General features: G+C 41.6%; 1 protein-coding gene across 3 annotated transcripts in view; it reads right to left on the reverse strand.

Annotated features, from left to right (window-relative positions):
* The window catches only part of LOC106561413 (transcription factor RFX4), a 38824-nt gene extending 25732 nt beyond the window's left edge, over positions 1 to 13092 (reverse strand). The window contains exons 1-13 of one of the 3 annotated variants that reach the window (XM_014125361.2): positions 12701 to 13092; positions 10399 to 10485; positions 9802 to 9862; positions 8060 to 8183; positions 6695 to 6756; positions 6233 to 6446; positions 5288 to 5365; positions 4751 to 4914; positions 4360 to 4460; positions 4124 to 4182; positions 3861 to 4005; positions 2588 to 2682; positions 228 to 345 (exon numbers count right to left, since the gene is read on the reverse strand). In XM_014125361.2, coding sequence (XP_013980836.1) covers positions 228 to 345; positions 2588 to 2682; positions 3861 to 4005; positions 4124 to 4182; positions 4360 to 4460; positions 4751 to 4914; positions 5288 to 5365; positions 6233 to 6446; positions 6695 to 6756; positions 8060 to 8183; positions 9802 to 9862; positions 10399 to 10485; positions 12701 to 12743 — 1351 coding nt within the window. In that variant the 5' untranslated portion in view covers positions 12744 to 13092. The remainder of the gene's footprint in view (positions 1 to 227; positions 346 to 2587; positions 2683 to 3860; positions 4006 to 4123; positions 4183 to 4359; positions 4461 to 4750; positions 4915 to 5287; positions 5366 to 6232; positions 6447 to 6694; positions 6757 to 8059; positions 8184 to 9801; positions 9863 to 10398; positions 10486 to 12700) is intronic. The other 2 variants (XM_014125360.2, XM_014125362.2) reach the window with 2 other exon arrangements.

Genomic DNA, 13092 nt, shown 5'->3' on the forward strand with positions numbered 1-13092 from the left:
TAGTAGTATATTCAAATAACTCAGTTCAGTAAGTTTTGGTGCAGTTTTGGGGCAATGTTCTTCACAAACTATTTTAGTTACTTGGACCAAAACTAGAACTAGGCAACTTCTGTCTGACACTCGTGACACCAGAAATATGGCTCAATAACATTACATAACCCCCTAAAAACAACTTTCCTGGTGTTGGCTGATACATGCCCCAGCCCAATGCTAGATTCAACACTCACCGAAGCTAGGTGCACTGTGGAGGGTCATATCCCGGATGACTCGGGTCCCGAAGCACGACCACATGAGCAGGAACTGTTGGGCCACCTTCTTCAGGCACCCGGGCCTCTTTCCTGCCACCTTAAAGAGATATTTCCATGAGAAAAGAGGGGGAAGGGAAGAGTTGGAGAGGGAGGGGGGAGAGAATTAACCACTGGGTCCGTATTGGGGCTTAACCCTCAGGAACGAAAAACATGTCAACAAGTCAACTATTTCATTTGCCCCGGGGGACACACCTTCTCATTGAACCATTGTCTGGGGAGTCCGTGACGTTGCCAGGGCAACCACATTTTACAAGCCCATATCTGGAGCATAATGGCCGCAAATGGGAGCCATGAAGACAGCATTAACTAGGATGGCAGCTCGAGTGGCTCTGCGTCAGCAAGTCATGGAGAGACGGATGCCATTAAAATGCATGGTTATTTTTCAGGGACAAAATCCTTACTGATTTTCTGTACAAATATACTTCAACAATAAAATAACACACGAACGGTCCAGTATGGCCTTAGTAAATGCAACACAAACATCACTGTGGAACATTTTAGGGTGCAATTGAAGAAATTATTTTCTATAGTTTCCACTTATGATTAGCCTACAGCATACTGTAGCCATAGTAGAAAGCAAATGCCTAAAGATGATGGCTGGAGGTTTTCTAATGATACATCCTAGATGTTAAAAGGGCTTTGCACTGTCGGTTAGGGGCTCGTAAGTAAGCATTTCACTGTAAGGTCTGCACCTGTTGTATTCGGTGCATGTGACTAATAAAATTTGATTTGATTTTGATTTGATTTTTATATAAACTCAGCAAAAAAAGAAACGTCCTCTCACTGTCAACTGCGTTTATTTTCAGCAAACTTAACATGTGTAAATATTTGTATGAACATAACAAGATTCAACAACTGAGACATAAACTAAACAAGTTCCACAGATACTGTATGTGACTAACAGAAATGGAATAGTGTATACCCGAACAAAGGGGGGGTCAAAATCAAAAGTAACAGTCAGTATCTGGTGTGGCCACCAGCTGCATTAAGTATTGAAGTGCATCTCCTCCTCATGGACTGCACCAGATTTGTCAGTTCTTGCTGTGAGATCTTACCCCACTCTTCCACCAAGGCACCTGCAAGTTCCCGGACATTTCTGGGGGGAATGGCCCTAGCCCTCACCCTCCGATCCAATAGGTCCCAGACGTGATCAATGGGATTGAGATCCGGGCTCTTCGCTGGCCATGGCAGAACACTGACATTCCTGTCTTGCAGGAAATCACACATAGAATGAGCAGTATGGCTGGTGGCATTGTCATGCTGGAGGGTCATGTCAGGATGAGCTTGCTGGAAGGGTACCACATGAGGGAGGAGGATGTCTTCCCTGTAACGCACAGCGTTGAGATTGCCTGCAATAACAACAAGCTCAGTCCGATGATGCTGTGACACAACGCCCCAGACAATGACGGACCCTCCACCTCCAAATCGATCCCACTCCAGAGTACAGGCCTCGGTGTAAAGCTCATTCTTTCGACGATAAATGCGAATCTGACCATCACCCCTGGTGAGACAAAACCGTGACTCGTCAGTGAAGAGCACTTTTTGCCAGTCTTGTCTGGTCCAGCGACGGAGGGTTTGTGCCCATAGGTGACTGTTGCTGGTGATGTCTGGTGAGGACCTGCCTTACAACAGGCCTACAGGCCCTCAGTCCAGGCTCTCTCAGCCTATTGCAGACAGTCTGAGCACTGATGAAGAGATTGTGCTTCCTGGTGTAACTCGGGCAGTTGTTGTTGCCATCCTGTACCTGTCCCGCAGATGTGATGTTCGGATGTACCGATCCTGTGCATGTATTGTTACACGTGGTCTGCCACTGCGAGGACGATCAGCTGTCCGTCCTGTCTTCCTGCAGCGCTGTCTTAGGCGTCTCACAGTACGGACATTGCAATTTATTGCCCTGGCCACATCTGCAGTCCTCCTGCCTCCTTGCAGCATGTCTAAGGCACGTTCCCGCAGATGAGCAGGGACCCTGGGCATCTTTCCTTTGGTGTTTTTCAGAGTCAGTAGAAAGGCCTCTTTAGTGTCCTAAGTTTTCATAACTGTGACCTTAATTGCCTACCGTCTGTAAGCTGTTAGTGTCTTAACGACTGTTCCACGGGTGCATGTTCATTAATTGTTTATGGTTCATTGAACAAGCACGGGAAATAGTGTTTAAACCCTTTACAATGAAAACCTGTGAAGTTATTTGGATTTTTACAAATTATCTTTGAAAGACAGGGTCCTGAAAAAGGGACGTTTCTTTTTTTGCTGAGTTATATGAAGTATTTACATCCTCAACTGACCTTGACAACACAGCGGTCCACCATGGAGTCTAGCCACTCGATGTAGGCCTCTATAGGAGACTGCTCCTCCAGCAGATGGTCAAATTCCTGGTACACTGAGAGAGGAAGGAGACGAGAGCTGCATTTAGCCACAGTTTGTCAACACATAGCCTATGTCATCCTTCAGGGGACATATATTTGTAACTGGTGGAGAAAGCTCCATACTTGTCTACACAGATCAGAGTCTTGGCAGATAGCAATTTGGATCAAATGAAAAGGTTGAATAATTGTCGTGTGTGACTATGGACCTAAACTACCCTTACTTAAATCAATCAAACTACCAAAACCAGCAGCATATACAGTATGTCTTGTATATGAGGCTGTGTCTTATTTGTTGTCATAGTCACCGATCGCTGCAGCTGTAAACAGCCCATCTGTAAATTGCCCATCTAACTACCTCATCCCCATATTTGTTTTTTGTTTTTCTGCTCTTTTGCACACCAGTATTTCTACTTGCACATCCTCATCTGCACATCTATCACTCCAGTGTTAATTGCTAAATTGTAATTACTTCCCCACTATGGTCTATTTATTGCCTTACCTCCTTACTTCATTTGCACACACTGTTTACAGATTTTCTATTGTGTTATTGACTGTATGTTTGTTTATCCAATGTGTAACTCTGTGTTGCTGTTTTTGTCGCACTGCTTTGCTTTATCTTGGCCATGTCGCAGTTGTAAATGAGAACTTGTTCTCAACTGGCCTACCTGGTTAAATAAAGGTGAAATAAAATGTTAAAAAATTGTGCATAATTTCTCTCTGTCTAATAGAACAGAATGAGAGTGGGACGTGGAAATGGCCTCTTTATGCCAATCTGTGAACTGTGACCCTAGCACGGCCATTTGAGGGTGTTGACGCTGAAATGAATTTGAAATGGTCCACAGGGTGTTTCAGAGAAGAGTCATCTTGCTTAACCTTTTAGCTTTCATCATTAAGGCTTGACTTTCCTGGCCGTGGGAATGATTGTCCAATGGCTGACATCTACTGTGTGTTATTGACAGCTGTGTGTGAAGTGCATTTCTCTCCTACAATGCTATGAAGGAGAGCAAGCAATTTAAGTTAAAAGTATTGGAGCACAATAGGGTTTTTTGGAATGTGGATTCTAGGCTTTTGGACTTAACGTAACTTACTGTGAATGCTACTACAGGGATTGTGTGTGTGTGTGTGTGTGTGTGTGTGTGTGTGTACATTTGTGTGTCTGCATCCGTACGTGTGTGCGTGTCTGTGGCCTTACAGTGGATGATGAGCCGCCGGTGCTCCTCCCATGTGTCCTCCATGGTGTAAAGTGTCTGCTTGGTGATGCTGTTCAGGTCCACGTTCCTCCAGTCCTCCATCATCTGAAAGGTGATGTCTGCACTGTGGATCACCGTCCGTGACGCCTGCCCAGAGACAGATCAACAAACACACACATTATTAGATAGTGATACACACCGCATATACCTTTATCAGTCATATTTTCATATGGATTTCATTACATTTATACAGTGAAATAGCTACCTGACATAGATGGTTCAAAGATGTCTGCCTCTTGAGAACTTGAGAAAATCTTCTAGATACTGTGGATAAAAGGGAGAGGAAATATTAACTGTTATGTTTTCTACAGTATAACATTTGCTTATTAAAACCTGTTAAAACCTCAAATTGGTGCATTCTCCTTTTTCCAAGACTCAGTATATCATCGTTGTTATAAAACCAGGAGAGTAATGACTGTATTTTTCAATGCAGACTCCTACATTCAAATTTGATATTCCTCAGGTTTTCAGGCAGGTCGTGAAGTGCTACTTTAAGCCACTCATCCAGCTGTTTGGCAAACTTCCGGATCACCTGGGTCAAACTGGAACAAATCTACATTACATCACAAATAACCAAGGTTGTATAACACAAAGGTAAAAGTCAAGCTTTCCTCATAGACCTTTTTCTCTATAGAGGCTGTAACTCAGTGCATGTCGTTTTAGTCTTTTTAAACAAACAATATGCATGTCAAATATGTTTAGAACAATTATGTGGATCTCATGGACTGTCAGTCTTTGCATTTATATCTATGTCTATGAATTTGAAATGGAATGAAACAAAAACTCAGGATTGTGGCTTTTGCGAGCTACACTACACTAAACACGCACTCACCTATCAGGGAGTGCTTGCAGGACGGTGGGCATAAGAACCCCAGAGATTGCCTTGTAAAGAATGGAGTCACAGACGCCCACGATGTTGACCACAGTGGAGGAGCCCAGGACAGGGAGCATGTGGGGGGGCATGCCCTGCCAAAAGTGCAGCAGGAAGCTCTGGACCTGGAGACACCCAAGAGAGGAGGGTCATTCTCTCAACGTCACGTACAATACAACTTAAGAGACTAAAGACACTAACCCAACTTTTCTAATGAGATACATTTAGGTTAGAAGTGGTTTATTGTGGCAGACTGGTAGCACAACACATTTGGTTCCGTGTTCCGAGATTAGGTAAGAACTAAACCGATTCTCATGAAAATGGGATATCTTTATTTAGAAGTCCAAGAACGTTTAGCTCGTAATCATTTTTGTGACCACATTCAACAAGAGAGTTAAGTTTTACAGTCAAAAAAAAATCCTAAACAAAGTCCTGTCACATTTAATGGGACTGGTAAATAAAGGTGCAAAATATGGACAGATATGAAAAGTGTCTTGCCTCGTCAAAGTTGGCACGTATTACTGTGTCCAGTATCCTCTGGCAGTGAGTTCTGTACATCATGATGAACGTTGACACCTGTGGGAAAACATAAAGAAGGCTGAGTATAAATGAACGGCAGTAACGAGGTCCAAGTCTGTATCACACTGCTACTTCGAGAGCTTGGGACTATAAGGTTCTATCTGCATTTTAGTCAAAATTGAGCTATTGACATAGTCTTGTTCTGTTCAATGTTCTCTACCTATATAGTACTCTAAATACCCCAATTCATGTTGTTAAGTTCAAAAGAATACAAGATAAAAATCACTGCCACCATTCAAACCAAGGAGTGTTCCGAATGTTAAAGCCAATTATCTCAGAATCATATTCTTGCAGATAGAATCCATAGTACCAAGCTCTCGATCAAAGGCACATATTGTTTCCTAGTGATATTCTTAGTGAATGACCAGGATGCTGCTTCAGTTAAGACACATTCTAATCTGAGAACTGGGTTCTACTGTCTACCACACAGTGTAATTGGTAGCTAGTGTTTTCAAGTGATATCATACATCAATGGATTGATACGAAAAACAAGACAATAAATCTTATCCAAAAACATCGGCACCAATAAATACCTGCAACAGGTCACACACCAAAACTACATAAAACCGTCTTTAGAGTTCAGCAACTGACCAACCATTGAAAATCATGGCCCCCTCATTTAAAGCTAGACAGTTAGTGGCTGTCTTTGTCTGGCACTGGATCTTATTATCTCCCCACAAGATTAAGAGTTAGTGAGGAGCCAGCAGCATATAAATCCTCAAGGTCCTTCTTCTCTAAACTCAGAGTCAGTGAAGGTCCAGGGCAGATAAAAGGGGATAGCCAGAGGGGGCGAGAGGGGCGAGGGGTTGGTTGGATAAGGGAGGAGGGGGTTGTGGGTCTGGAACGTTTTAGAGTCCTGTTTACCTTCTCCTCTGGCAGACTGGCGGGCAGATTTAAGTCTTTGACATTTGGAAACTCTGGCAGGAGCGTCCCCAGTTTGGAGCGTGGTGAATACGCCACTGTCTGCTTGATGACCTCCTTCTTGCCTGTCTCGTTCACCCACGCCGCCCCCTTCTTGGAGTACATCACATCGTAGTACTGGGAGCTCTCCTTCACAGCGATACCATAGTAGTGGTACCTATAGGGGATAACCAACATTTCAGCTAAGGACTCTTCATCAGGGTGTGAGACAGTGGCTTGTCATCATGTGATTTTGAGAGGTAACATCCTCAAATCATAGACATGGTGAAGATTACTGGCTTGAAGAATCATTAAAAACAGGCCCTCCACTAACACAATGATACTTCTCTTTCAATAGTGGAACACAAAAATCAAAACCAGTGTGCAGAAAGAAATAAAGAAAAGTAGGAGACAACTTTGACTTACTTTGACTGGCCCCTGGTGCCCAGTCTTCTTGTGGTCAGTTGTGGAAACTGTTGTCTAATAATCTGTTAGAATCCGAGAATTAGAATAAGTATATCAGTGATTTCTTTCTCTGTGAGATTCTTCATGCAATTGTATGTGTATATCCCCTATGTAAAGCACCTGATGAAAATGTGTTTTCACTCTTGACAGTGCTATCATACAGTAGATGTAAGGGAAGAGATACTGTACACTTAAAAGTCCACAAATATTTCAGCTAACGGCTGAAGTAACTGCCCTATCCAGAATGATTTCTAACCATGTACAGCTCATACAGAATGACATGAAAGTCCACATTGAACATATCAATGAATCAAGTGAAAGTATGGTCTATTCTAGACGTGAAGAGCTGTTGAGTTCCCAGAGCCTTAACCCCAGGGAGGTCTCCACTGGCTGTGGGAGAAAAAGGCTTTGGGAGCCATCCATTTTTGACACGTTCAGGGATATTATTTTTCTACATTAAAAACCTCTCCAAAATCTCTCCCTCTCCCCCTTGTTCCCTCTCCTCCTTCCTCCCCTCTGTCTCTCTCTCTCTTTCTTTTTGTCCATGAGATTGGCTCCTTGGTCCAGCTCCTGGTACAGAAACTTTAGCAAACAGTGGAGCTTTCCATTGTGCGGGATGAAAAAAGAGGCCAAGCTGTGAAGTTTCTGTCAGGCCCCGCTTGATAAATGAGCAGACAGGGAGGCAGGCGGGGCCCTCACTCGTTTTTTTGTCCCGAATCAATGAAGCCTTCCTAAAGGACACCCCACACTGCTCTAGCCACTGATCTAACATTCCGCAACATCTCACCCTTCCAAATTTTCTTTAATTACACATTAATCCAGGCCCCTTCTCTTTTTCAATATCCTCCGACAGGAGCTGGGGAGGGGTGGTGTGGAGGACGGATGGGGGGGGGGGCTAGGTCCGGGTGTGGGGGGTGGCTGGGAGTATGTGGGTAGGGGCTTTTTTGGGTTGTGGGAACAGAGACGAGCATGTTTCTTCTAGCTGTGTAACCCGTCTAGTGGTTTTCAGGGGAACCATCAGTGGGCCGTTCCGTTGCTCCCCAATAACTACATATGGATTTTACTTTTCAAACACACCGTAACATGCCATGAGACTGATCTACATGCATCAGTAAGCATACTTTTTCAATGCTATACTTATTTCTCCCTTTCATGTTTTACTATACTGATAGATGGTAACCTTCCTACGCAGGTATAACCTACTCCACCAAAGGGACCATTTCATGTACTCTTTCTGTGAAGTATTATGTTCACAAAATTAGTTTGGGCTCAATCAAACAGTCCCTCCTAAATGTCCTGTTAAAGTGGTCAGTAACTGTGTCCTACCTTCCCAAAGCTGGCGGCGTTGACAGGCTGTGTGTCGTGCTTCTCACAAAAGTCCAGGTAGTGCATATAGAGAGCACTGCGGGGGATACAAACCCCTTCTGCAATCTCATAGTTCTCCTCCAGCCTGTAGGTGAAAAGCAGACCTGTCAATCAATCCCCATAGAATAACATGGACTCTTTACAGACCACAAAGACATCTCTAGACTGGCATCTACAGTATCTACCGGTATCAAAATAAACTGTTACCCAGTTTACTCCTGTACTTATTCAGTCAAGGGCAGGTTATTTACTAGTGGACGAGATTAGAGAAATAATCTAACCTAAATTAGGAGCTACTATGTGAAAGTACATATGTGGATTTATTTTATACCATCTGGGAAAGGCAGAACTACAACCATCAGTTCAGTGAATATGTCTCTACTGTATAGCCTAAATACCTCACAAAATGAAGCATTACAATGTGAGAGAGGAGCTTCAAAGTGCTAGAAAACACATCAGTTGCTCCCATAATAAATGGAAAATAGATACATTTGGGAATATAAAGTTGTGATCAAGCACCCTTAATAGTATACATACAGTATGTTATCAAATGTAGTATGATAAGAAAAGCTATTTTGAACATCTCGTGAACATAAAAAGAAACGTGATGTCTGTATTACTCAATAACTCTAAATACACCTGTATTTTGAGTGCAAAATAAAGAAAAGACTGTTTGTTCATCTGTCAAATTTCAGAGCAACGTAAAATATGAATATTTTACAAGGACCCTCAACATTATTTCTCATGAACACCTGCCTCAAGCAATACACCAAAATAAAGCAGGCCATTTTAGAAGTGAGTTGAAAATGGGAAGTTCCATTACTGCTGTTGACGTGTGAAGGACTGTGTAATCCCTGGGGACCTACAACACAACTCTACATAATATTCCCATGGACTCAGACTGTCTATGTAGACCAGGTATGTGTATTTAAATAGAAATATATGTGTCTGACAACAACACTACACAAAACAACGCGCCTCCACGAAAGTCACATGAAAATGACTAAAGAACACTAACTCAATCGTCACCCTTCAAAAAATGACGTCTCCAAGGAAGAGACTGATCAAGTATTTCACCAGTGTGGAATTTCCACCAGAGGGAATGCAATATCAAATATAGACAACAAATGATTAAAAGAAAAATAATGTATTGATATAGCCAGCTTCCTGTTTTAACTGAGTCTAATACATATTATTATCTTCTGAACATAACAGGTGCAAATGCACAGGTCTCTGGTTCTATGAAGGTAAACAGATACTGCTATTTTGGTGAAAAAGCTTTTATACTAAACTATCCTTCCAGCCCAACAGCGGCCTGCCATGTCATATTGTAAATGTAAACTGTAAGCACCCTCACGATGCTCGCTAAAGTTGACAGTTCTCTTCTCAAAAGGTGCTGCTCAAAGGTACAATTCTGTCCTTCATCTTTACATGATCAAATTATGTGCCCCTACATGAGAAGACTGCATACAATCCTTAAACAGCAAACAATATAAGAACAAAATAGGGAAATGCACTTGTAAACTTTATCAACAAAAAAAAGCTCAAGTGTAAATGCCCCAAATAATAGAAAATAAATGTGTTGTATAGTTTATGCATTGAGAACATTAAATTACAGCATTACAGCTCTAGAATAAGAGCTTTAGGATTATGCAACATTATATAAACAGTTGGGAAAGAGGTGAATTAACACCAACACTTACCATTGTAGGGTAGCTGGTGTTGAATGGGGTTTAGAAGCCCTGTTGTTCTCTTTCTCCTCATCTTTTATAGACAAAAAAGAAACTTGTCAACTATTTCAAATCAATATCTTCAATTAAGTAATGGGCAATAAAAATATATATAAAAAATAATCAATTGCTGTGAATATCAAAAAACAGATATCTTTGATCTAAACTGAACAGGGTTCAAAAAGGTTGAAGTTTGATGCAGCACACAAAAACAATTATAATTTCTCTCTTTATCCAGCAATTCTATTGTGCAACAATATTATGATTAATGTAAATCAGTGGATTATCAGGGACATCTTATTGACACATGTTTTGTGATGTTTTGTAAATAAAGGTGTGCTCTATTTGATCAAATTCCAAACATAGTCGACAAGTGAAAAACACTAACGTTGCCATAATTTGCGCACCAAGCCTATTATAGCGCACCTTATTATAGCAAATATCAATTTATTTTAATCAATAGCAGTCTTATTTTAGGCCTATGACAATAGATTATTTCAACATATATTTATCCATTACTTTATGACTTGCAGTAATACAACATTAAAGCGTTACACGGTCACTGCTTACTTTCGTCATTGGACGTATTCCCCAGGGATGTGTGACTGGAATACCGCTTGCTCTCGCTCTCGTTGAGGCATCTTTCAATCCAGCTCTCTAGAAAAAGGCAAGATGGCCCACACATCAGAGAAAAGCCTACAGGAATTTACAATTGTAGGTTTCATTTCTGTGGCCCACATAAAGATTAATTCGCATAGCCTATTTATTAATTTGGCTAAAGGTCTATATGGCGACGGTATGATTTGTCCAATATTTGGTTACTCTATTGGCCCTAATCAATATAGGGCCCTATATTATACAAAGGTTGACTAGATCTAACAATCATATTCGGATAGGTTTATCAAAAGTGTACTTTACTCAAGCTGCATCTGCAACAGCTGGCTTTTTTATAAATACATTTTGAGACAAATGTTGCCAAATGCAAAAAAATATGTGACAGGGCAATTGGACTATAATCGATTGTGGGGGTGTTAGCGCAGCTGTGTTTCTATTTGAAATGTTTTCACCAAAACGGCAGGAATCCTTCATTGTTCTTGGGGGGACTACAAGCGCGCACACTTGCCCCAATTCAGCCCGCGCTCATTGCTAGAGCAGCCTCGCGAGCGACACAGAAGCCTTTGTCCCATTCGAATTTCTACTTAGAAATAGCTCAACTGGTGTCCTTTCTTGGGACAGAAAAACTTATATTTATCGTAGTCCTGTAGATCCTGTTTCCCGCCATGACTACAATCATAGTAGCAGTTGCCAGGATTGACTGTTGGCAAGGCAACCTGTTCCATCTAATGATATACAGGTTCCATCCCATCAGAAGGGGATAGAGAAGAGGTCATGGAAATAGAAAAGTTTAGAGACTGCGAACTTTTAGGATAAATGAATATTCGACACCTTTTGGCTGATGAGTGACATGCTCAGTTAGAATAAATTGCCTAAAAGTAGGCTAGAATGCTTTATCTCATTAATAAAATAAAAAGTGTAGCCTATGCCTAATTTATCTGCTCTGATCTTTGCAAGGCTCTTTCTTATATTCAATAGCCTAAGGCCAGGCATTAGGTTTTAATTGTAAGAACAGAAAATTATGGTAAGGCTACCTAATATCGTTGACCAAAGAACACGCTGTCATCAGTTCCATATAGGCCTAAGTTTAACGGTATTATCAAATTAACACACTAAAATTATTATTATCATCATCATCATGGGCCTATTTATAATCAACATAATTAATTATTATTATTAGACCAATTATTACAATTAATTGAAATACATTATTAGGAAGACTTGTAACTTATTTCAATGTCTTGTGCATTAGCCTAGCTGATACTTCAAATTGGTTTCCCCAGTCATTGATGAAGTTAGTCCACTGAGGTGACAATAATTCTCTATTGTAGCACTTATCCTTAGGTTGTAATTGAATCATTTGCCATGAGCACAGATAAGATAGAGCTCTAAATAACTGGATTAAATTCAATCAATGGACGAAACGGATCTCTGATAATGTATTTAAGGACTACACTCTTTCATGTTAACCAACTCAACACCAGACAGTGAATTAGTATAAACATCAGGGGAAAAAACTCCCTGATGAATATTCAATAAAGTAAAATAAATGAGCCCATAATAAAGTTATTCGGTAGGAAGTTAGATTGAGAGCCCAAGTAGAAAAACTCGTAGCTAAAGCAGCAACATTCATTACTTTACCGTAAACATATCGTTTTTAATATTAAATTGAATTTACTTTAGGCTAATTCTTGCGTCATGCCATGCGACTCTATCCTGCTCCGGGCACCATACCTCAGTGGACTGGCAGCTTATTTCCCCCAATAAGTTGTTTACAAGAAGCAGGTGCATCACAGGCTACATGCGCCTCGAAGGCTTGGAAGATGTTTTCCCCCCAAAGAGATTGCATTAAATTGCTGAATGTAGGTCTGTCTAAGAGATGAAATTACTGCTCCTTAATCAAGGTTGTGGCACAAATTAAAGGCCCTAATGTCCTTACATAATCAAACCATCCCTCAAAATAGTATTATTGTTGGTATAGATATATCATGAATTAATGGCACAAATCCACAAAGCCACTTTGTTGACATCTGAAGAAACCAAAATCGAACAAATGCAATGCCATGGTGAGTAATCCCTCACAATAACAACAAATGCATTCATCAACAATTCACTCAAAAACGTTCTCTAAAATGGTTGTAGAGAAAGTCACAAATTCCCAGGGGCCCAGTTATAGTGATCCACAACATAGAGTGGTTCCCCATGCATCCCGATAAGTCAAGGCAAAGCACCAGGGTTGCAGGACAGCAGGACCAACCTGTGGAATCCATATCAGGCTCCTCCAGCAGCCCACAATGCATCCTCTTCCCATCAATGGCAAACTGGCTCCTCCAAGAAAATGGCTCTGTGTACAGCTCCCCCTCCTCAGTAGGTCTTCCCTTGTCTGGCTCCGCTTCCCCGTGACCACTGCCTATCCGTGGCAGGAGATGGTGAGGGTCTGGGCTCCGCCGAAAGAGGGGTGGGTGTCAGTAGTGATGGTGAGGGGAGGTGGTGAGAGGAGAGGAGGGTAGAGACTCCAGAAATCCAGCGGGGGGGAAAGCCAGACCCGTCAAAATGTTTGCTGATGTTTCATGGGAAAGGGTCTGATTTTATAGCAGCCCTGATGGGGACATGTCATTGATAGGCTCGGAAGGCTGATGAATGGCCTCG

The sequence above is a fragment of the Salmo salar genome, chromosome ssa10, assembly GCF_905237065.1.
Source record: "Salmo salar chromosome ssa10, Ssal_v3.1, whole genome shotgun sequence".
NCBI lineage: Eukaryota > Metazoa > Chordata > Actinopteri > Salmoniformes > Salmonidae > Salmo > Salmo salar.